General features: G+C 46.6%; 2 protein-coding genes across 2 annotated transcripts in view; both read left to right on the plus strand.

Annotated features, from left to right (window-relative positions):
• Positions 1-7,923, plus strand: part of LOC143166674 (protein cramped-like) — a 60,168-nt gene extending 52,245 nt beyond the window's left edge. Inside the window, exons 14-18 of the mRNA XM_076351264.1 lie at positions 940-1,020; positions 2,389-2,623; positions 2,907-3,071; positions 3,719-3,864; positions 5,929-7,923. Of these exons, the coding sequence (XP_076207379.1) occupies positions 940-1,020; positions 2,389-2,623; positions 2,907-3,071; positions 3,719-3,864; positions 5,929-6,093 (792 nt within the window). The 3' untranslated portion in view covers positions 6,094-7,923. The remainder of the gene's footprint in view (positions 1-939; positions 1,021-2,388; positions 2,624-2,906; positions 3,072-3,718; positions 3,865-5,928) is intronic.
• A 5,214-nt stretch (positions 7,924-13,137) lies between these two features.
• The window catches only part of LOC143166675 (protein cramped-like), a 60,689-nt gene continuing 48,798 nt past the window's right edge, over positions 13,138-25,028 (plus strand). Inside the window, exons 1-3 of the mRNA XM_076351265.1 lie at positions 13,138-13,206; positions 15,114-15,181; positions 18,886-18,996. Of these exons, the coding sequence (XP_076207380.1) occupies positions 13,138-13,206; positions 15,114-15,181; positions 18,886-18,996 (248 nt within the window). The remainder of the gene's footprint in view (positions 13,207-15,113; positions 15,182-18,885; positions 18,997-25,028) is intronic.

Consider the following 25,028-nt stretch of genomic DNA (forward strand, 5'->3'; position numbering starts at 1 on the left):
GGAGCACAAGTCTTATGAGGAGCGGCTGAGGGAACTGGGACTGTTCAGCCTGGAGAAAAGGAGGCTGAGGGGAGACCTCATCGCTCTCTACAACTACCTGAAAGGAAGTTGTAGCGAGGTGGGTGTTGGTCTTTTCTCCGAAGTAACAAGCGATAGGACGAGAGGAAATGGCCTCAAGTTGCGGCAGGGGAGGTTTAGATTGGATGTAAGGAAAAATTTCTTTACTGAAAGAGTGGTGAAACATTGGAACAGGCTGCCCAGGGAAGTGGTGGAGTCCCCATCCCTGGAGGTATTTAAAAGACGTGTAGATGAGGTGCTTAGGGACATGGTTTAGTGGGCCTGGTGGTGTTGGGTTGACGGTTGGACTCGATGATCTTAGAGGTCTTTTCCAACCTCAATGATTCTATGATTCTATGATTCTATAAAAAAGCTGTATTATTAATGACTGCTTCAGCGAGCTTTCTCCTGGAGCTTGCTGTTAAACACTTTTATCATGGCAAACCCAATCTATGTTGTATAGTGCGTATTTCAGGGTTGAGGGATCAGATCATCATCACATTGAACAGATTTCCATCCTATAGAACAGCTTTCAGCTGTGAGACTGTTGAAGTTGGCCATCCAGAAATCTGGGCTTGAAAAGAAACAGTAGCATTTCAACAGACAGTAATTCAGGAGGGAATTTGGGGCAAAACATGGACTTTTAGGGATGTATTTGGAATGGAAGCTGTGATTTCTCCTTGCAGTTTCTTTCATTGAGACCCAAGATACATGTTGGTCCGTGTCATTTTCTCAGGGAGTTGATGGACGATTTTGAAAGGCACGATATGTAAAAAGAGTATGCATAAACGGTGATAGGCACTTGTCTCTTACCTCCCCAGCTATATTTGCAGCATTTTGTGTAAATGTTTGTCACTCACATGATTTCTGTTGTGCTTCTAGGGCTCGGGCCCTGGGTGTCGGGTTCCATTCATCAGCCTACCAACACGGCATGAGCAGGAGGCAGTTCCTGATGGCTTCCAGGTAGAGTATGTGTTGAAAGAACAGTTGTATGAAATAGGTAATGTTCTGAAAACACCACTGGTATTACTAGTTAAAACCCCTTGTTCCCAGGTAATTGTACGCCATTGGTACTGTTTTGTGAGAATTGAAATCTCTAGCATCTGAAGAAATTTAAAGAAAGGGATTTAGGAAAGCTGCTTGAAGTTATGTGGGTACCATTCTCTAAAAAAGCAAAGCGAAGCTGACAGTCTCTGACCTCTGAAGGACAAACAGGTTTTACGTATTTCTTGATACAGTGGAGGAGTTTATAATTGCTGTGCTATATCGTACGTGTGTATTTTAGACTTCATAAAGAAAGATTTCAGCAATTGGCAGTCCCGCTGCTTGTATGTTGCTAAAGAAGGAATATTAAGACTAAAAGCGTGATTGTAATGCCAGCATCCTCTTCAGAGAATCACTTTTCTTTATGCTGGATCCAATAAGACATAGATACTTAAAAAGTAACTGTGGCAGCACCTAAGTTGTAAGTGTCATCATCCTACCCCAACTTCCTTCTCCAGTGGGATCCAGGACCTTGCGTTAGATACTCAAGCCTCAGAATACAGGCTTTTCTTTTTTCCAGTGGAGGCACTTTCCACCCTTCTGTGACAGGTACATGTGAAAAAGGTCAAATTAATTTGATTGGAGAGCATAAAGGAGGAGAAGAATTTTTTTTTTTTTTTTTTAATAGCACAGATGTTAGGACATGGACCTACTAGGCATTCGTTTGTGGTAACGGGGCCTTAGGTTCTGGTTCTTGCTCTCAGGACAGCTTTGTATATACTACATCAGAAAAAAACCACAAACAGTTCTATGATGAGGTATTAATAATGAGACTCCTCAAAAAAGATCAGTTGAGTTTTGGGAAGTCTGGCTGTAAAGAGGAGTGAGTTAGCAGTTTAAAATATTTATATACCCTTCAAGCAGTTACAGGTTTTTTGCCTATACAAAGGCAAATTAATACTTAATTCTTAAGAACTGTCTTGTAGGTTCATCAAAATCATGTTAATTTTATTATTATGCTTGTTTCTGTTACGTAGGCTGTATTAAATATTCTTTGGAATGTTACAGACCCGTATTTTTTCAGATGATTTGGCAGGATATGGGCTGAAGCATATTTGTTTATGCTTACAGATATTTTTTGTGGAAAAAAAAACCAAACAAATTTATTATATAAATAATATATTCCTAAAATTTTAGGAATATTAGCTGCTGGATTATTAGTCGTCTTTTTTTTTTTCCTTAAAGTCTGATCTTAATCTGATGCTTAGGAGCTAAGCTGTTGCTTTTCAGACGGATTTCCAAGTCCTTCATAAATTTATGAACAATTAACTCTGTTTCTTGTAACAGGGCGCATCAGTCCTTTCTCTGTCAGAACTGTCCAAGACTCCCCTCCAAAATGGTCTTTCCACCCCTCCGCTTCCCTCATCAGAGGCTTCCAGTACCCGGCTCTCTCCTCCCAATGTTTCTGCTCTCTTGGATATTTCGCTGCCTGGACCACCTGAAGATGTGCTTTCTCAAGGGGAACCTGCCACTCAAATCAGTGATTCTATCATTGAAATAGCTATCAGCTCTGGTCAATACAGTAAGTCTGAGCTTGGCTAAAGTCTTCCCATTAACTTAAAAAAAAATCCCTGTCATCTTACATGTCAGCAGAAACTTTTCCAGGAAGCAGTTCTTGGGTTTTTTGGGGTTTTTTTAATATCTGTTGGAAATAAAATTATGTGCCTAGCCTTTATTTTCTAGCATATATAGGTGGTTTTTTGTTGGTTGTTGGGTTTTTTTCCCCTTTCTAAACATAAATTGGTGTAGTGTCCTGTAGCTTTACCGCATTGACTGAATCAGTGATTCCTGACATTGGCTTACAGGTGAAGGTGTTTCTCTCTCTCCTGCAAAGCTGAACGGCAGTGACAGCTCCAAAAGTCTTCCATCCCCATCCAGTAGTCCTCAACAGAACTGGATTGCCTCTCCCAGCCATGATCCCCAGTGGTACCCCAATGACTCCACAGACTCGTCTCTCAGCAGCTTGTTTTGTAAGTGTCAGTATGCAGAGAACTGCAACAAAAAAGCTCTTCCCTTTCAAAAAAAAAAAAAAAAAAAGCACTGTTTATTACAAGTGAATCCTTTGGAAAATCATAAACCCAGTAGGACATTTGTCGAATTCTTCCCTTACTTCTTGCTTTCATTTCAACAGTGCTGCCTTCAGACCGTTTTCCTTCTCTTTACAAGTCTGTTCCTGAAAAGATCCTATTGCTAGATTGGGGCCCTTACCTTGGGACAAATAATTCCTTGGCAGTTCTTTGTAGTCTGTTTGGAGCCTGACTCATCAGATAGGTTGAGACATTTTGGCTGCTCTGCCAAAATGAAAAGATGCCCTTGGCTCTGCTGTTGGAAAAATAGACTCCGTTCTGTGCTTGGTGAGCATAATCCCAAAGACGTGAGATCACTGGGTTTGTTTGGGCTTTGGTTGGTGGTTTTTTTTAATTAGTATTTAATGGGGCCAGTGTAATGAGTCTCTGTACTGTTAGCAGCGTGCTGATGGTGTTCACGCTGGTAAGACATAATTTTTAAGCGATAAATAGATATCTGTCCTCCATTTTCAATTTCCTTGTCCTTCTCTTTATCCTCCCAATTGCAAACATTCAGTGCAGTGACTTACTGATGTGCCTGTTCTTTATAGCAAGTTTCATCTCCCCTGAGAAGGGACGAAAAATGTTGCCAACTCCTGTTGGGACTGCCAGTGGCACCTCCTTACTGGGACCCAGCCTTCTGGATGGAAACTCACGGGACTCTTTTGTGTCACGGTCTCTGGCAGATGTAGCAGAGGTATGTCATCAAATTACATCCAGCTGTCTGCTTCCTTTTTTAGAGCAGTGTTATTGTATATTGTCCGTCATACCTTCCTGAGATACTTAAGGCAAAGATGCTTTGACATCTGCACTTTAGCTTAGTAAAACAGGGTTACAGTCTTAACAGAAAGATGTAAAATGACTTGAGGGTATACTGCACCAGAGCTGGTGCAGGAAGCTGTTGGGAGCACCTTCGACCCAGGTTCTTTTTGCTGGGGGAGGTCGTGTTTACCTTGTTGGACATATCTTTGTTTCGACAGAGTTGTAATCCTTCTGTTTTGTGTGTCCTGCTTTGTAGAGCAGGAATTGAAAATACCAAAGATGAGAGAAAGGTTAATACTGATGCAGCTACAGTACAGTCGGAGGACTGGTAGAAAAAATACATAGGTCCAGAAGGAAGAAGCAGGAAATGGCTAATACTGAGTTACCTGAGAGAACGGCAGGTCCTTATGCTGCTGAGTTATTTTCTCTGTTGGTAGAATTATCCTTCTGTTTTGAAACCTTTTGGAGGGGTAGAGTGAAGACTAGCATTTACTAAGGCTTTGATACGCTTGAGGACAGAGCTCCCTTTCAGAGGGACAGAGACAGACTGGAGGAATGAGCTGCCAGGAAAATTACGGAATTCAGCAAGGACAAATGCAAAGTCCTGCCCGTGGGAAGGAATAACCCCGACAGCACTATAGGCTGGAGACTGACTGTTTAGGACGCAGCTCTGCTGAGAAGTACCTGGGCATCTTGACAGACGGCAAGCTGAACATGAGCCAGGATGTTCTGTGGCAGCTAAGACGACCAACAGTGTCGCGGGCTGTTTCAGCAGGAGAATACCTAGTAGGCTGAACAACGTGGCGATTATCCCACTCTACTCAACAGCTGTGAGACCACGTCTAGAATATTGTGACCAGTTTTGAGCACCCAATACAGGAAAGGCATAGATAAACTGGAGCAAGTTCAGCAGAGGGCCACCAAGATGATTAGGGGGCTGAAGCACCCGTCTGTGAGGAAAGGCTGATGGTACTGGGCTTGTTCAACCTGGAGGAGGCGTCGGGGCAGGAGGGACCTAACTGCCTGCCAGTACTTGCAGGGTGGTCATCACAAAGATGTAGCCAGGCCCTTCACAGAGTGGTGATGCATGGTGGGAGGAATCGGAGCAAAAGCTGAACTGAGAAAGGTTCTGACTACATATAAAGAAAAACTTTTTCACCCTGAGGACAGTCAGGCAGGGGAACAGGTTGCCTAGAGACGTTGTGCAGCGTCTGTCTTCAGAGCTTTTTACGACTAACATGGATAAAGCCCTGAGTAAGCTGGTCCGTCCTCCTAGGTGAACCTGCTTTGAGCAGGAGGTTGAACTAGAGACCTCTTCAGCTCCCTTCCAATCTTAATTGTCCTACAGTTTACAGTCGTTGACTCAGTGTAACATCATGTACATTGTAACTTTGTGGGGGCTTGCCCTGATGGAAGGAAAACGTCATTCCTCCGTTGCCCTTTGGATTTGAGTAAGGAGGTTCTGTACAGACCTTGTAACCAGAAGCTGCAGCAAGCTCATGCTGTTTTAATGTGCCCTTGGCAGCTTCAGACTCCACACACAGCTCCACTTCCTGGCAGAAATAAGATTCTGCTTACTAGGTGGTGAGAATCTGTCAAGGCGTGTGTTAATTAAAGGATTATATCATAATTTATTTGTGTGGATTTGAAGTGACGTTGCAGCCCTTGATCTTACAAACTGCCTTCAGAAGAAAATGGGATATGGCACCATTTTAGGCACGCCACATGAAATTCCACCTGAACACAAGAAAACTTTTTTAATGTGAGGGTGGTCAAACACTGAAACAAGTTGACCAGAGAGGTTGTGGAATCTCCATTCGTGGAGATAACTCAACACCTGGCTGGACAAGGTCCAGGGCAACCTGTCCTAGCTGACCCTACTTGAGCAGGCTGGTTGGACAAAAGGATCTCAAGGTGTCCCTTCCAACCTCAACAGTTCTGTGGTTCTGTGAAATTTCCACTGACATGTAGTTCTTCTCTTCTCTCTTCTCTCTTCTAGGTGGTGGATTCCCAGCTGGCTTGCATGATGAATGAGAACAGCATAGATTACATATCTCGTTTTAATGACCTTGCCCAGGAACTGTCAATACCTGAGCCAACCCGCAGGGAAATTCTGTTTGATGGAGGAGGAGGTGGTCCCCCAATTGGGGATCTCTCACAGTGAGTGTATGAGACCAGCAGGCTGGTGTAGACTGTTCAGCTAAAGTTGGAGCTTGCAGCGCTGGATCATGGCAAGGGCAGGTTGCAGAGAAGCAGCTGAGGCTCAGTTGTCCCTGTCTTGTGCGCTTCTTTCTAAAAGATAAGCATTGTCTTCAAAGGTCTGAAGAAGTACTTGCAAGTCCTGGAATGTGCAATATACTTGGAACAACGAAACATGGCGTAGTATTACAGGAAATGGTGTGTCCCCTGCATCAGCGATGTAAGATGGCAGGTTTATGGGACAGTCCTGGACTTGTACTTTGGAATGGCCTAAGCAAGAAGCTCAAGCAGGGAAGGGTATTGCCAGAAGCTCCCCTACGCGAATTATTTTTTGCGTAGTAATCAAAATGCCATGATTTGGGATCCACATTGAAGTTTTGGAGGATGAAGGGTGGGGGTGGGTATGGGAACCATTTTGCATCTTGACATGTCCTAGTTGGCACTCTTTTTATCAATCAGTCAAACTGAAGTTTCTTGCACTCTCTTCAAAGGCGCTGCAACTCTACGATGCTTCGTTTTTATAGACCATTCTGTTTCTTTGGCTATGTTTTGTTGTTTGACCATTCCAGCAGGGGCACGTACCTGTTTTCTTGTTTTGTAGGGGAGCTCTGATTCACCCTACTCCCAGTATTGCATGGATCCTTGGGGAGTTTCCTCTATTTTTAAACCCCATCACGTGTCACAGTCATCATCATCCTGACTGCACTCATATTCTCCACCTTTGAGATTCTTCATCGCATTGCACAGTTCACCCCATGAGTGGGAGAGTGCTTTGTTTGCTTTCCCTGAAGAACGGTTGCTTTTTAAGTCAGGAGACACTGCAAAAGAGCTTACTGGAGTCATTATGAAAGCTTTGTCATAATTAGTCTTGGCTTTGCTGGAAACCTGTATATATTGCCATCTTTCTTCACAAAAACTGAGGATTTACCTGGGAGAGGAAATAGGAAAGAATATTGTCATGTATAGAAACAAATAATATGTGAATGCTAAAGTTGTTAAGATCTGTTTTGTGTCATGAAGAGGAGAGGTGTCAAGCCCTAGCTTAAGCCCTTAGTCCTTCCTTATTTCCTCCTTGTTCTGTGAATTCCAGGTGCTCTGTAGTACCTCAGGGCATCATTTTTCATTATAGTCACTCCCAGGCACTAGTGGATCTGGTACTCCATCTACTAAATCCCTATGCATTTAATGTTAGTGTTCCAATATTTGAAAGACCCAGATCCTGATACCAGCGGGTTCAAAGGAATAGAAAGTTACTTTCTCTACAGCTGGTTGTCCGTCGATTCTACCTTTATAACTCAGGAGACTTTTCCTATTTCCTTTCCTGCTGGTCACGAGGGAGAATACCTTTATTGTGCCCCTTTTTTTTAAGCACTTGTCTGCTTCTCCAGTAAGAGGATGTCCCTTGGCCGTTTTAAGTAGCTCTGAACTTATCCAAGGGACTAGTCCTATATAAACCTCAACTTTATATTATTAATAAATAAACAAAACTTCTCCATCTCTTAGGCTATTATCAGGGGTTCATTTTCCCAACTTGCACTATACTTGGTGGATGTAGTTCTACCTGCCTTTAGCTACTTTTACAAGGCATTTGACTGGGAGTTTCTTCTTGTAACCTTGCTCACGATGCACTGATTGGATTTGCTGTTTTCCCAGTCACTTTACCCTGCTTTCTGCAGATTTTTTTTTTAACCGCTATGTAGTTTGCCTTATGCTTTCTGTCGTTAAGAGAAAAATGTAACACGTTTTCTGATGCACCTTTTGTGTGGCCCAGAGCAACTTTCCTGATTTCACTCAAAATTAGTGAGATTTGGATGACATTCCAAGACCCCACGTATCAGGTTGCTACATTCTCCTCCGACGTAGGAACCATACGGATGTGTAAAAACAGCGTTAGTACAATTAGATGGTCCCAACAGGGAGGCAAACCTGTATTACTAGCAAGAAAACAATCATGACTAGAGGAATGGAGAATTTAATACCTGTGGGCTAACTTTGTATTCTGACTGCACGTCATGTGGGATATTAAGTCCTTCTGTCATTATTCCTCTTTCATTATTCTTACAGAGCCTTGTTTGACAATTCTGATGCAATTATCAGGAAATCATGTAAACCTAGAATACAAAAAGTTGAAGGCTGTCAGAAACATGAAGCTGAGGAGTGTATCGTTCTCAGCATTCATCCTTGGTATGGAGAGGATACCCATTAATCTCAAGAGTCATTCCCTCTAAAACTTTTAAGTTTCACTTAGAGTTGAGCTGTATTTTGGTTCGGCCTTTCCCAGCTTGTTTCCTCTTGGTTTTGGCTTCTTAACGTTAGTAATGCTGATTATCCTATATGCTGTACCTCCAAAAATCCTTCGGACTTGCAGGACAAAAGTAGAGGGCTCCTACTGTACCTGTGGATTATGGGACATGCAGGAGGAGATGTTGATACATTCTAATCAAGTACTGTATTAAAAAAAAAAATCTGAACTCTCATTCTTAAACTTCTGAATATTGAAAGACCAGCCTGATGGTCTACAGTGTATTTACGTAGCTTGACAAGCATTTCCTCTGTATCGATGCTGGTAGCGGAGTGGATGTGACGCTGGTTTTGACTCTTGGGTTGCCTAGAATAAGTGCCAGTGTTGCTGCGCCTATATGGCAGAGCACTTCATCGATGAAGATCTGTGAAGACTTTCTGCCGCCTGATACGGGGAGCTGTCAAGCTGCCCTTTCTCAGCCCATTCAGTTGCCATAGGGGAATAATAGAATTGCAGAATGAAGTCAGCACAGTGGCTATTTTTAACGATGCCATGAGATCAGAAAACGTTAATATCCTGAACCTTTGCAAGTAGACTTGGACTGCCAAGTCATAACAAAAGTGGAAATGACAGAGGTCAGTTCAGCACTCAGAATTTTGTGGTTAGAAATGTGTTTGGCATCAGCCTCTTAAAAGTTGTTATTATGAAACAGAATTTGGTTTCAGAAATGTCATGCTTTGCAAACTGCAGTTTAATAATAAAGCCCTTTCAGGACAAGTAAGTCTTATCAGGGAAAAACGTGAAAATAACGTAGGTCATTGTGGTAATTTTGAATTGATGCAGAATTTGTTATCCTTATTATGTGAAAGGTCACTTAAACACACCTCTGATTCCACCAGTTCTAGATTTCAGGTGGATGTGCTTTACAATACTAATCATCATCAGTTTGTGCCTAAGACTGCTAAGTGAAAAATCGGGGTGGGGTGGGTGGGTGTAGGAGGTGTGTGGGGGTATGTATATACACACACACACTATATATATATGTACACACACACGTATATATGTATGCTTGTGTGTGTGTGTATATATATATTTTTTATAAAACACAAAACTCTTTCAATTTTAATTATTTCAGCTTCCCCAACAGAAGTAACAAAATCCGTATGTGTAACAATGTCAGCCTATCCTAAGCAAACATTCCAGCAAGTTATACTGAAATGCACGCAGGATTGTTTTTGAGGTAAACAGGACTTCGTTAGCTTAATAGCTTCTTGGGGCACTGTAAGGTGGTTGGAGAGGACAAATGGACACTAACAACCTCCAGTTCTAGTATTAATTGCTCTAGGCTTTCCCCGTGTTGGATTAGTGACTATATATAATAAGGAAGTTCTGAGTAGCTCAGCAAGGTGAATGGCAGAAAATTCAGTCTTTGTTGCCATCATAGTCTGGGTGAAAAGCAGTACTGCATCCTAAGAGTTCGATCTACCCATGTGTGCGCTAACTGGGTTTTCTGCTGGGTGTTGCATCCTGATTACCCACACAATTCATTTATCCTTTATCACTAAATCTACTAAGCATAGGAATACTAATTGGTTTTAATATGGCATTGTTAAGCCTTTTCTTGACACCCCTCTTTGTATTTCTAAATGGAATTAAATGGCTTGGATCAAATCTAATCTATAAAGACATCTCATTTACTGACTCCGCAGATCCCAGAGTGGAAATTACGTTGCATTTTGGTTTTTACACTCAGACTTTGGATGCATTTATAAGGAAAGTACTGCACTTTTTTTTAACCTTTTCAAACCTTTGAATCTCTTAATTTCACAGCAAGTTGTAAATGTTAACTAAGTGAAACCTTGGCAAGCACTACGGCAATAAGTTATCATTAATTACTGAAACATGGTAACTGCTTTAGAGCTTATGGTTCTGGCAGCAAAATTTAATGCTGTTTCTTTTAATAATAGTTAAGCCATATCATCTAAGGTTTCTGGCTTGTTTGAGATGTGAATTTGTTTTATAGATTATAAATATACCTATATAGTGTATGTATAAAGCAGAATGCCTGTCCTTACTGATTATTTTTTGTACCATATTGTAAATTATATTATTTATTCTTTACCAATTTTGGAAAAAGGTGTTTTGGTTATTTAATATAATATACAAAAGCTGTTAAACTTCCTCTGTTTAAATTTCCAATTCAACTTGTAAAGCTGTTTTTATTCTTGTGCATAAATACATACTAATACTTGGTCTAACTTATGTCCAGTGTGTTACTTGCCCTTCACGCCCTATCAGATTTTTCCATTAACCTTTATTTACATAACAATGGCCCCTGGGGGGGTGTCTAAAAATTTGTCCGTAAGGCCAAGCCTTCCGAGGTGAAATTCTAGTTTCAGTGAAATCACTGGCATAACTTCCACTGACATCTCCCATCCCAGAATTTTCATGGTTTTCACCACAGTGAGAGGTTTTGGTTGGGTTTGTTTTTGCTTTGCAGCTTCCATTCCCAGTAGCGTCCGCTAATTGTGCGCGTCAGAAATGGGTCAAACCAGAGGGCTGTCTGTCCTGAACGTCCTCTCTTTGTCCATGGTCACCTGTAACAAGGGGAAGAAAGGAAAAAACCAACCAACCAACAAACAAAAAAAACTACCAAGCAAAAGGGTACAATAAAAAGGGTATCGTATATCTTAGTTTGGGTTTTTTTTTCCCCTAGGTTGTTTTTTTTCCTTCACAGCTTCAGATAAGCAGGAACTTAGATGTAGAGGTGGTATTCAGGCCATCACGTTTTATATAGCCACTACCAGAAAAACTTTTTCACCTTGAGGACAGTCAGGCAGGGGAACAGGTTGCCCAGAGAGGTTGTGCAGTGTCTCTCTTCAGAGCTTTCCAAGACAAAACTGAATAAAGCCCAGAGGATGCTGGTCTGATCTAGCTCACCCTGCTTTGAGCAGGAGGTTAGACTCTAGTCCTGAGGTTCCTTTCAAGCTGAATTATCCTGTGATCTTTGTCATGAACTAATTCCTTTTGGTACACATTTAGGATTTTGGTCTCTGCAATATGCAATGGCAGCTTTAGTTTAATTACGCGTTGAGAAAGTGCAAGAGTGTTCTTAAAACTAGATGATAAGAAATGAGGAACGTTTTAAAAAGCTCAACACAAACCCGCGTAGTAATATTCTTTGATGCTTCCTTTCCATCCAAAGAGTGAGGACTTATCTCTACCACTTGTGTACTGAGAAAACTGGACTGCGTGACCAAGTTTGAGCTCTTTCCGTGCAGCTTCTCACCTCTACCATGCTGTGACAAAGGCTCACAGCTAAGAGAGACCTTCACTTCTTTCCCACCTTATGTCAAAGCTGGTACTGAATCCTACCACTTTCTTTTCTCACAGACTATCTAATTTTGCCCTTAATGACCAAAACTTAACACTGTCAAAACAGAAGGAATGAGTCGGAAGTAACAAATGATTAGTAAAGTAAGAAATGGAGCAAAGCAAGATGTTGCAGTTAGAGTGCACATTTTTGGTGTGGTGGTGTTTTGTTTGAGGTTTTTTTTAATCCTTCAAGACAAAAGCAGCAGTACGGCTGCTTCCAAATTTACTTCTTGGCATATGGAAAGCTGTGGAGCCATTAAGTAAAATCTCCAGCTGAAAAAGTTAACTTGTAATGTTACTATCAACCAAAAACGTTTGGCTAAAACGGCCATGCAACTGTTGGCTCCTCGAGTGTAACTGTACCAGCTCCTGGGAGCGCAGGTTCTCCAGGAAACCAGTGGCTTTCGCGTGGCAGTTGCCCAGCGCTGCTTCAGCCGTGAGCGATTTACGGACACCGTTTCCCGGGACAGGGACCGAGGTGAATTCTAGCAGGTGGATTGTTTATTGTCAGGTTGCACGCTGGGGTCGATAGCTGTGTATGCACGTTGCCTCCCCACCAGCTGCGCTTCGTGAGACTGAGGTGTGACCCTCTCCTCTCCTCTCCTCTCCGACAAAGCTGGGTGAAGCGTCAGAGGTTCCCAACAGACGCGGTGCTGAAGTCACCAGGTTATAAAGTCGCCTCTGCGGTTACTCCTTATGGTGGTTTTCCTCCTGCGTTTCGCTTTACCTTGACGTTTTTGGGTGAAATGCCCGTATGAGGCCCCCGGGGCCGGGCAGCACGACTGAAGCGCGGACCGGAGCCGACCCCTCTCGGGGCCGTGGCAGCCGCTTGCCACAGGGCGCCCCCCCTCAGCGGACAAAAGCCGGCCTTTTTCGCCCGGGAGGCAGGGCCGGCTGGGCTCGTCCGTGGGGAAGGGACTACACGCTCCGGAGCCCGCCCTCGGGAGCGGGCGGCTGCGGCCGGGCCGCGCCCCCTCAGCGGGCAGACGACCAGGCCAGCTGCGGACGCCGCACCCCTCTGCCGGCCGCTTACCGTCGCGGTGCCGCTGCCCTACCGGGCCCTTTAAATGCCCTCCCCCCGCTCGTCCCGCTCCGCCTCTCAGCCAGTGTGGTTCTGCCGTTCCCTCTGACGGACGCGCGGTCTTACCAATGGGAGGCGGCCCGGATGAATGACGACGCGGGCCCTTTTCAAGCTTCCCTCCCTCTGCGAGGCTCACCGGACAGGCGGGATGTCGACCGGGCGGGCTGCGCTCGATAGGCTGCTCGACGTGATGGGCAGTTGGGTCAACCAACGGTGGGGCAGGGCGGGCCCGCCGGCGCTACCTGCGGTCCAGGCAGCCGAGGAGGAGCGCCGCGCGCGAGGCTGTGGAGTGGAGCCCGTCGTCCGCCACCATGTTCCAGGGCCCCGAGGCCGACTCGGCCAAGCCCAGCTCCAGGTGGCGCAGCGGGGGTGGATTGGCGGTGCGGGGGTGAAGGGGGGAACGGGAAGAGCCGTGCGGCGGCGCAGAGCCCGCGGCGGGGCTTTGTTCGGGGTGAGGGAGAGGCGGGAGAGGCGCAGGCTGAGGCTGAGGCTGAGGCTGAGGCTGCGGCGCGGCGCTGAGGGCGGGTGCTCCGGCTGCGGCGCGGCGCTGAGGGGCGGGAGGCAGATGGGGGGGCTCTGGCTGAGGGGAGCGGGTCCGTGCTGGGGGGGCCTTTTCGGCCGCGGTGGGCGGGAACGCCGCCCCCCATCCCTCCGGTAGCTGCTGGGGCAGGAGGCCGGCGCAGGGCGGCGGCGCTCGCCGCCTGCCCGGTGACCCTGCCGTGCCTCAGTTTACCTCTGCCGCGCCCCGGGGGCGGGGGGGGGTGGCGCCGCCGGCGGAGCGGGCGGTGTGGGGAGCGGCGCCGCGCCGCGCTCCCGGCGGTGCGTGCCGCCTTGGGCTCGGGGCCACGCCTGGGACACGCGGAGAGAGAGCGGGCAGGGCCGGTCCCCGTGGGGCTGCAGCGCTCGGCGCCCGGCCCCGGCCCGCCGAGAGGGGGGTTGAGCTCCTGCTGGGGGTTACCGAGGTGGAGAGGGCGTCTGGATCCCGAGGGGATTCCCGTGCGGGAGGAGAGGCCTGGCGCTGTGGAGGCCCTCCTTCCCCCGTGTTTGTACCTCCTCAGGGAGGGAGGAGGAGGACGTGGTTACGCTCTGTGAAGCGTTGAGAGGATCCGACACAAACGCCTGCATAAGCATAAGCAGATGTTACCTTGTTTTCGCCCTATGAAGTTGAACTATATTGTTATACTTGGACGAGGGCGTATATCGTAATAACTTGGAGCTGGAGTGATTAATCCATCTGTGAGGTAATTATGTGGTCGGAGGGGAAGGAAGGAAGTGTTTTGAAACTGCGTAAGGGTGCTCTAAGTTTGCCTTTTATTCCAGTCGCTTTAAGCTATGACCTGGTTGTAAAAGACTCCTGAGGATGCTCTGCCCTTAGTATAGTCTCTGAGAAGCTTCTCTTCTCATCGTAATTTTGGACCGTGTTTAACTTATAAATTTGGTTTCTGGATGGAGTCTGGAATGCAGATCATCATAACTTTAGTTAACAGCAAGCAAAGGTGGTCGTGTTACAGCTTGTTCTCTGGCATTGTGGCAGAGTGTTTTCATCGTGCCTGAGAACAATCTATAGCAACGCAGACAACTATATAAACGGACTGGCACAGCAAGCATGCTTACTGCAGCACTGCAATACATTACGTTATTGGATTTTATAGTGGTCTCCGAGATGGTGACTATTGACGTACGGCCTGTGCTGTCAAAAGCAAAAAGTACTTGGTTTAAGGGCACTTTTTCCAGAGCTTATTCTATTAATTCCCTAAAATTAATATTTGATGGTAACTTTATTTGATGATAATGCAAATCCTTTTGCAGTTCTTGATGTGTAGAAGTTTCTCTAATGAAAACTGAGCCTAATTCAAAATCCTTGCAGCAACCACCAACAGCTGTGGAAGTGGGAAAAAATAACTCTTCCTAATGTGAAAATCTTTGTGAGGAAATTATAAACAAATGCGTTGCATTTCATAATACAGGGGTGTTACTGTTAGAAATAAATTATGTGAAAAATATCTTAAAGGAAAGCTTCCACTGAAATCATTGTCCAGTGAGACGTGTCTCTAGTGATCCAGTTAATGTGTACAGTGATACAGCGAACAACTAGTTTGCTGAATCAAATTAACTGCCTAGTTTTATTTTATTAAACTTTGTATTTTTAAGGCAGTTTTGCTTTTCCAAAATAAAACAAGGAATTGCGTGTCTAAGAGTTGCTGTTGCTCTGAAAGCAAAGCAGGACAGAGTTGTATCATTCTACTGTTGGTGCACGCTATAAAGCTCTTATGTATCCTCAATTCAGCTCGTATACGAGCAGTTTCACAACTACTGTATAGAGCTGAAAATGTTAACTGTAGCCATCTTGGAAAGGTAATACACGTGTTCCCCTCTGCCCCATCAGTTTTATGGCAGAGTACTGCAGAGCTTTCAGATCAAGAGCATAACTGACTTAGCAAAGCTTGCTGTTTGTTTATAAGGTGAGTGAGCTATTTAATGAGCCATGAGTTTGTATTGATCCATCAGCAGGAGTGCCCCCAGGAACTTTCTGGTCTTTGCTTGAGAGCCTGGTGTTCCAAACCTTAACACCTGCTTTCTGCTAGTTACCTTAGTGATGGTCTCTGGCATATAATGCAACTCTCCTATTTTACCTGCTTTATTAGAAGTGTCTGAAAACTAGTAGGACTTCAGTGTTTAACTTTCAGGGAGAATTAAAAAGAAAAATATTTAATTTATATAGCCAGTGTCTTGAAGTAATGGATAAGCCTTGGCACACCTCTTCCGTAGGTCAGCTGAAAGGTTTAATGAGGAAAAGGCATTCAAATTCAAGTGTGTTAGAATGTAGGAAAAAAAGATGACAAGAACTAATTAAAATTCTTCAAGCCTGCCAGAAGAGAACAAAGCAATTAGTAGAGGCTTTTAAACTTACAGGGTAGGGTTCTTAATTTAGCTGTTCTAGATGAATTGACAGACTTCTAGTCTACTGGAGGGAAGTGGGAGAAGAGACAGATTTAGATTGCATAGAAAACAAAGGGTTTTTTTCATTACTGTTTAACAGAATAAAACAACGCCTCCCCCCCCCCGCCCCCCGCCAAAGGAAGAAAGAAGATCTAACTTATCTGGCTGCAAGACACAAAAATATCTCTATGTAAACTGGCATAGTACCAATATAAACTAAAATTACTATAAAGTATAAACTAAAATTAATATAAAGTGTATGTTGAATTTCCTTGTACTCTGTTGAAGCAGCTCACGCTGGCTTATCAAGTTTAGCATGCTGTTTTCCTTTGGTAGGATTCACAGGCCAAATCTTACCTTCTTATTTGGTATGGGAGACCTGCGCATCTCACTCTGATCTAGAACTGAGTGTCATGGGAGTACAAGGAGGTCAGCAATGCTCTAGAGGCTACATGGCAAGAAAATAGTTTTGTATTCTCCCCAGTTTTTGGCTGAAGTGAAGGAATGCAAAACCCTGTCCTCTGTGCTATGATAAGCTGGAAGACCTTGTTGCTGTACTTCAGTATTTTTGGTAATTCCTGTGAATGACTTAGTTATCTGACTTTGCATTAGTTAGAATTTTATGGACCTGGTGCTGCAGTCGCTTGAAAGTTTATGGAATATTTGGAAGGTTCCTAGCAATTAGAAGTTTCTGAAATTGAGGAGGCAAATCCACTTTGTGTATGTAGAGTCAAGACATTCTTTTGCGCTATGCTGGCAGAAAAGGCCACCTCTTATGCTGATTTCAAAGTGCCTCATAAGCACCTCAAGTGATGCCTCTGACTTATTCATTGCAACAGTAGGGTTTTCTTAGTATGTATACTGAGCTGAAAATGGGAGGACGATACAAGAGCAATCAGTGGTGGGTTTCTTTTGATGCTTAATTAAGTTTGTTAACTGAATAATCAAGACCTTTAATCTTAAAATGGGGTTTCTCTAGAATTTTTTTCTGCAATGGATCTTCAGTCCAGTTGCAGGAATGAGAACTAATTTGATTCTTATGACTGGTTGTTTTTCTTGAACCAAAAAAATCTGAATGTAGTTATTTTGTTATTCCCTCCTACGCTTGTAGGCGTGTGTTAAAAAACCTGCGTGGTAAATGGAGTGAATCTGTAATGTAAGAAACTCCATCCGTATAAACTACATTTCTCTTCCTTTCAATCTCTTTGATAGTATACTTAGAACTCAAGAAAGACTAGATGCGTTAAAAAAAAAAAGCTGAAAAGAATGGGTAAAGTCAGAAATCGCTTAAATTACATGAGGGATACTAGCAGACCTATTTCTTTAACAGGAGCCCCTTCCCAAACTCCTCTGGGGTGGTTTTGTGGGGTTTTTTTTGTTGTTGTTGTTCCCTTTTCTCTTCCTTCCATCTCCCAAGTTTAAATGCTTAAACTGCCTCATGATTTCTGGACCATTGTGAATGACCAAAATACATAATTTGCCTAGATGATGTCTGTTTTATAGCAGTTTTAGACCTTCTAAGATATGTAGAAAGCCTATAGCACAGTTGGATCTGTAGCCTGTTGGATGCTAAATTGTAAATAAACCTTCTGCTCCGATATGATCTTACCTGTGCAGTGGACGAGACAGTTGTCCTGTCTACTGAAATTCTAGTTAGTGCCTCAAGCTAAAGGGGTTCATTAAATCCACAGTTGTACTAAGGGTTAAAATATTGAAATTGGCCAGTAAAGACAGTCTCTCTGAGGCTGGTTCTGGCTATATAAACTACTCCCAGACTAAAAGAGGAACTTTTTTCCTCCTTCCTCTCAAAGAGGATAGAACGGCTTTCTGCATCCTGAGATCTGAAATGCTGACAAAGCTCATTTTCTGACAGGGTAGCCAAATATCTCTGCTATTGTGAAATTAAATCTTAGAGTTAAATTGGCGTATATCTTGGCTCCGAGAGGAACCTCTTTTTATGCCTGGCAGATATCTAACCTGAAACGGCTTGCTCCTGTCACAGATCTATGGAGGGGATGTGTTGTATTAATTCAAAGAATTCTGTTCAGGTGGAGTGGGATAAAGATCTTGCAATTTATAACTTTTACCTGTATGAAAGTAAAGGTTAGTTTAGGTCCCAGACCAAGTATTCAAATTAGAAGAGGTATAACTCACCTGTTACTATTGCTCAGTTGCTAAGATTGTGGGTAATTGGTCAAGCAGACATAACTGCAAAAATTATTTTTGATACCTAGGTATTCATTGCTTTCCCATGCTTTTTCTGTTAATTGTCCAATTAATTCCACTGATTCTACTCCCACGCAGTAGTTCAGTTCCTTTTCAGGACAGGACCTGAAGTCTGTTGAGCAAGGCATAGGTATTAACTGTGGACTTACTACTTAAGGACAAGCATGACTTCTGGTAGGTTTTCAAGAAGTCAGTCCATTTCTGTTGTAACCTCCAATTTTTATGAGGATCTGTTTGATACACCGAAGCGCAGAGCTTTGGTTGTAAGGGATTTCCATCTTGACCACTAAAAATTTGGCTTCTTGGCATTCCACTTTTCCATTCTAAACTCAACCACTGGTTATCATATTAGCTACTGTAGAAACTAGCAAATTTTTTTTTGTAGTTATGAAATGTCTGCTTTTAACTAAAAGTCAGTGGGTTTCAATTGTGTTACAGGTACAAAGTCAGTGCGTGCAGTTTTGCAGAAAGTCTGATTCTGTAATGGTTATTTTTAAAAGGCTAACCAGAGTTGTACGTCTTAATCTCCTGTTGCTTCTGGAAGACCACAGTTAGCATGGCCATTTGTTCTGGTGGCACTGTTATGACCATTCCAAGTAATCGTAGGTAACATAATGATCAAATTGACTGACAAAGGAGGCTGGCAATATTTGTGCTGAACTTGAGAATATTTTATTAGAACAGCTCTTGAAAAGTAAATACTTCATGGACGTAGCAGAATTACCTGAAGTAACTTCAGATCAGAGTAGTTATTCATAACATACAAGGGAGAATGGGGAGGGGACATCAAATACGTTGAATGCTGTAAATTTCAAACAAACTTTTCTCTCTCGCTTCTCTCATTCTGCAATGTAGGGTGTTGAAGCCCCCTGGAGGAGGTTCTAGTAATCTCTTTGGGAACACAGAAGAAGTTTCTTCTTCAAGCAGGCCACACCGGATGGCATCCAATATCTTTGGAGCATCAGAAGAACCTCAAAACATTCCAAAAAGAACAAACCCTCCAGGTAAGAGCAGCCACCTCCTTCAGCACAGTTGGGCTCTGAATTGCAGCACAGAACTGGTTTCGTATTCCTAAAGTGGAACACTGTGATCTGTCTGTCTTTTTTAGTTGCATTTTTACAAATTGAGTGGGCTTGAACAATAAATCTATTCAGACTGCTGAATATATGAATATTTCGGTGATCTACATGTTCACAGACTTCTTAGCACATCATCCAAGTCTAATTCTTTTCGAGTTGAGGTCTAGGAAAAGATGAAAGGAAACTGCTTCTATTCTAAAGCTGTGTCATCAGTTAGCTGCAGCAAGTACAGCGGTGAATCTGAGATCCTCTAGTGAATTCTTGTAACAAAGGATTTCAACTAGTATCTTCAGGCAAGCAAAAGTAAGTCTCTAGGCAGTAGGGTCCTAGAAGTCTTTGAACTCATATCTTTTTAAAATTTTTTTAATATAGTGTGGTAAAACTAAGTCATCTAGAAAAAAAGCTAACAACTGCCTTGCAGGGGGAAAAGAAAGCGGTATTTTTGAGGATTCTAGTTCTGCTCAGCCTCGTCCACGCATGAATCCACCTGGTGGGAAGACAAGTGATATCTTTGGATCTCCTGTATCTACCAGCGTTGTGCGAGCACACCCAAACAAGCCTAAGGTATTTGTACTTCTTTCGCTGTCAAACCAAGAAGCTAGCAGCTCAGTGAGTTGCCTTACAGTCTTGTCACAATGCAATGCCGGTATTCTTTTTAAGATGACAGACCTGAATTATGCATAGGGTGACTTCAAATTAGACAGTTATTCCTGAAGTCTCTTTCTGATAGCTTGTTATCTTTGGTATATCAGATCTCAGCGTGCTCTGTAGTTTGCAGTCAAACTATTAATTAGACTATGGATGTGTATTCAAAAAAAAAAAAAAATGCTTCTGAAGCCTTTGGTCTTCCTTGTAAGTGAGGTACAGCTGGAGTTCTTGGCACACAGTCAAGAGGCATTTAAGCTAGATAGGGAGGAGACACTTCTCTTTATTCTGCCGTTTGGCAGAGGTGATCTTGATACCAATTCTGGAAAGTCGGTGAACACCAGTGAGCTACAGTCATAAATCTTCATGAGGCCTGGCTGTGCCTTTCACCTCTCTTAAATATATGTATCTCCATTCAGCATGAAAGCACTTTAGCACGAGACTAAGCTTAAGTGATCAACAGCTAACTCAAGATCAGCTCTGAGTGTCAGGTCCAGCATGCACTTGATTTTGTGATGTCAGACAAAAGCGTGTCTTGCTATATGAGTTGTCATTTTTTGATCTTAAAGCTGGGATGTGTAATAGTTGGAGAGGCTTGTAGTTATGACCAAATCTGGTTTTGGATAAAAGGAGGATACATTGCCAATTACTTTATTTCTGTATTTAAATGCTCTATATTTGGATTTACAGCCTGCTGCCTTACTCTAAGTAGATACTATTAAGTGAGCAGCTACTGTTTTGGCAATGTTTTTGACATGTCGGATAGCCTGGAAACTTAACATCCCATGAAACACGGCTCGTTGTCTTTGTGCTGAAAAAGTAGTAGTAGTAAATAAAAAACCAGTCCCCCCTGGGCTGCAACCCCGACCCACACCCTGTGGGTGTCGGGCCTCTGAGGAGCCCCTTGCTCCCTCTGCACATCCACCCGTAGTCTCTCAGCACGTACGGAGACCGCGGTCCCTTTCGGACAGGGACCGTCTCTTCGTTTTGCACCTCTCCAGCGCGAAGCAGTGACACCCTGCTCCTTCAGATGGGCTCCTTGCTGCTGTCCACTTCACCTACCAAATCAAGAGACGGTGACGTTGCATGCCATCCGACACCGTGTTTTATTCCACTGCATCCTGGTGAATTAATACTTGTGCGTTTAAAAAGAGGTGGATGTTCTCGGGTGGCTGTGGACAGGGAGTGTTAGTTTGTGGTCTGTGTTAGCTGCTCTTGTGAGGCCAGCAACATTTTTGTAGGCCACTACAGGAGTCCAGCGTGCACGTGTCCCCTGCCAGGCCCAAGCAGGAGGCTCGGAGCAGCGAAGGGCAGCGTGGTGCCCTTTCCCCTGGAGCGAGGGGCTCTGCCCTGAGGCTCACCTCAGCCCACCAGAGATCATTGCTTGGTCTCCTGCTCTCGGCTCTCTCCTCACGAACCGGAGGGCTGGCTCCTGGCCGTGCCACAGCTTTCTTCATCTCAGGGAGCCCCACGGTCAGCGCTGAGGCTGTGCGGCTGCTATCAGCCTTCAGCCCTGCACTGGGGCATCGGACATGGCGCGGGGCGAGGCACGGCAGGGGCTTGGCGTCTCACCCAGCCTTTCTCTCTGCTTGCAGCCCAGCTACCCGCTCCCCAGCCCTGCTGGCACTTCAGTAGTGGGGACCAGGGGAAAGAGCTTTCCTGGCCGGGGCAATGGGAGAGGTGGGTGCAGAAATGCTTTCTAGGTTGGTGCTGGGAGCCCCCGAGGAGGAAGCAGCATGTCCAAAGGTGCCTGATCCTCCCCTGCCCATCAGGAGACCCTGCTGCTCCTCAGGGGTGGCAGTGCCCAAGGAGGCGCCATTGGCTGCCTGCTGCCCGCCCTGGCAGGCCCTGGGATGCACAGCAAGGCACTGGGAGGTCCCTGGGTGCCATGAGAAAGGCACAGCAATTCAGCAGTGTAAAATGGAAATGGTATATTTCTATGTAGGCAAAGTCAGGTCCCCGCAAAATCAGGGCTTTTCAGGAAAAAATAGCCTGCAGAGCATTAACAGACTGACCCAATCTCATGGAGCGCCGTTAAGCCTGCCTGGGCTCTGGAAGCGTCACTGCCACCGCCTGCATGGAGTCCCTGCGGAGCCCGGGCAGGGTGCCCAAAAGCCAGCAGTTCCGAGCTTCCTTCCCTCCTACTGTACAGCCCGCTCTCAGGCCCCCTGTTGCATGCATTGTGGCAACCCAGGTGTCTGGAGAGGAGTTTTCGGAGGTGTCCCCATCTCACCTCAGCTCCACCCTGCCTTTCTAACCAGGAGGTGTCGAACAAAAGGCTTGGGAGCCTGAGCAGAGCTTTGGCAGAGTCAAGCTACCCAGCTGAAAAGCTGGCCCCTCCCCCATAACGGTTCCTGCCTGGGGTTTCATTGGCCCTGCGGCACACGGTGGTGCCTGCACAGCTCTGGGTACCCCTGACAGCGCTGGCCTGGGTGCCCCACTGTGCGAGTCCACGGATGCTTCCCCCTGCAGCTCTGCTCCCCTGGGTGCCCAGCACTACTCTTCCTTCTCCTCCTCCTCCTCCTCCTCTGCCTGTCCTCTCCCCCCGAGGAAAATCCCCTCCTCAGCAGGGACGTGCAGCCGCAGCAGGGCAGACTGCCAGAGACCAGGAGGCACACGGGCCACAAAGAGCAGGGCTGCAGCCAAGCCGGTACAGCAAAGCCTTGGGAGAGGGCTGCCCGTGGAGCAGGACTGAAGCTCCAGCCCTCTTCCCTGCAGTGGCCTTTCCCTGCCCCACCAAAGCTCACCCACTGTCGAGTGCACATTTCACAGCCACCGATGAAAGACCCACAGTGTCAGACCCAGTGGTTTGCAGATGGGGCTTTACTGAACAGAAGGAAGCGTTGGTGATAACAGCCTGGCTGGCCGGCACTGGCGCTTGTCATGCTGGAGGAGGCTCTTGCTGGACATCTCTCTCAGGAGCCTCTGTGCCCGAGAGGCTCTCCTGGCACTCGCCGATGTGGACTAGATCTGCTCCCCAGAGCTGCGGAGTTGAAAACAAAGCTCTGTAGTCTTGTATGCACAGGGAGGTGCAGAGCAACTCTACAAGTCTAGTCAGGACACACGTGGTGGGATCTGCTTCTGTCTGGAGAGAGCAGGCCCGTAGTCCCTGTAATGCAATCCCAGCCTGCTGCTCTCCACGCCACGAGGGCTGTCAGGAAAAGACCCTCTTTGCCCAGGGGCTGCGGGGAGTCAAAGGAAGAAAGGGCACTGCCGGCCAGGGCCAAACACTGGGCATGTTTGGAGATCCTTACCTGAGGGACGACTCCTCACCACCACGGCAATGGGCTCTTCCCTCTACCTTCTCAAGGAGGCGGGTCGCTGCTCCTCGCAAAGCCCAGTAGGTCCATGGGGAAAGGCTCCTACCGCAGCAAGGACAAAGTCTCACATCTCAACCGAGACCCTCCTGCCTCTCCCCTCTCCCAGTTGCCCCCACCCCCACGGTCCCATTCAACCTCACAGCCCCCTCGGTGCCGGCTGTGCTTGGGGCTGCAGAGCAGCACCTGGCATCGGGGACTGACCCGTGCCATTGCCATGGCACAAGAAAGGAGAGGATGCTGTCTGTATCCAGCCCCGAGGCTCTGGGATTTGCTTCCCCCACCCACAGCTGGGTCACCAGCCCCCAGCTGGCCCAGGTCTGGCCTGAAGCTGGCCCACACTCACCTTTTCAGAGGTGAGGACCCTGAAAGGCAAAGACTCAGCTTGTCCTCTGGGCTCTCCTCATCCTCCACGGATGGCTCTTTTCTGCCCTCTCCCCACCACTCTGGAGTGTCAGGAATGCAGGAGCCCTGCACAGAGAGAGAGGGGTGAGCACGGGAGATGTTGCTGGGCAGCAGAGAAGGTGCCTCGAGCTGGTACGGCCCCACACAGGACAGTCAGCCCCCACGCTCCTAGGGCTCAGGGACCTTCCCACCTTGGCCCCCCCGGCAGGAGAGGAATGCTCCTTTCCTAATTGTTTTTCACTGCCTGCAGTACCTGGGCCTCCCATTGCTCTCGCTCTTCTTTCCAAGCCTTCGGGGGTGCCACTTTTGCCCTTGCCTTCTGCTGGTACTTCTTGCGCAAGGAGTCCCAGAGCTTGCGTCGTTCCTCCTCCGTGCACACGCGGGGCTGTGCCTGCAGGGCCATGGCAATGCAGCAGCAGGCAGTGTTAGTCTCCCCGGCGGAGGGCTGCGGGGATTTTAGGTCTCCCCCTCCCTCCTGCCCCTTCTTTTCAGCCTCTCCGTCAGCCCTGCTTTGCTCGCAGTCCTCACAGGCCCGACCGCAGAGCCTTTCTGCAATGACCCCTGAGCCAGGTGACCATGGGGCTGAAAGCAACCCAGCTGCTTGCGATCCCAGACAAGCCTGGCAGTGCCGTCGCCATTACAAACACCACCAAATCAAGTCTTTGGGTGTTTCTGGGGATGACCGAAGTGAAGGCTGTCTTCTAAATGGACAGAACGACCTGCTGCCTCTTGAGAAATTCTCGGGAGAAGTGCTTCAGCCTTCAGCTAAGCAGACGGCAAGGCGTCTTGTAAGACATGACATCCGTAGAACTATGCTTTTCTACAGGTGGATACGACACAGTCCCTCCAGGAGCCCATACCACGTACCGGTCCTGCCCTCCTCTTCCCTGGCCTAGCAGGGGGTGCAGGTTGGGGTGCAGCTTCCCGCAGTTGTTGGCTGCTGCGTGCCTCTTTCCCCGACCGACGCCACTGCAGCACTGCCAGCTCGCTGCAGACACACAGCGGGAGGAGGTGGTGTGAGCACAGGGAGACTGCTCTCCAGCCGGGGCTCCCAAGCTGGGTGCCTGCCGCGGCTGCAGAAGGCAGCTCTGCCGAGAGGCTGATGCCAGGAAAGCACCTCTCTCCCCTGGTGCTGCGGGGGGCGGGAGGAAGGGCACTGCGGGAGAGGAAGCACTGCCCGTGTCTGGAGAGATTTACCACTTGAGCTTGTCCTGCAGATCCATCTGGTCATCCCTCTGCCCCCTGCCATTGCGGGCGACCTGCCCCAGGATGCACGTCACCACCTCCCACAGGGCCCGGTGTGTCCGTGGGGAAAGGCTCCTGCAACAGCAAGGACAAAGTCTCTCTGACCCTTCAGCCGTGACCCTCCTGCCTCTTCCCGCACCCAGCCCCACACATACGTGGCCCCATTCGGCCCCACAGCCCCTTTGAGGCAGGAGGAGTTGCAAGCCCCGGCTTTGGCCCCTGCCATCGGGCTCTAACCCAGCTCCTTCCCATGGCTGGAGAAATCCCCGGGCGCTCTGTGCAGCCCCGTGGCTCAGCGGTTGGCTTCCTTGACCCACCACCGGTGGCTCACCACCACCCCACTGC

The sequence above is a fragment of the Aptenodytes patagonicus genome, chromosome 13 (genome assembly GCF_965638725.1).
Source record: "Aptenodytes patagonicus chromosome 13, bAptPat1.pri.cur, whole genome shotgun sequence".
NCBI classification, from domain to species: Eukaryota; Metazoa; Chordata; class Aves; order Sphenisciformes; family Spheniscidae; genus Aptenodytes; species Aptenodytes patagonicus.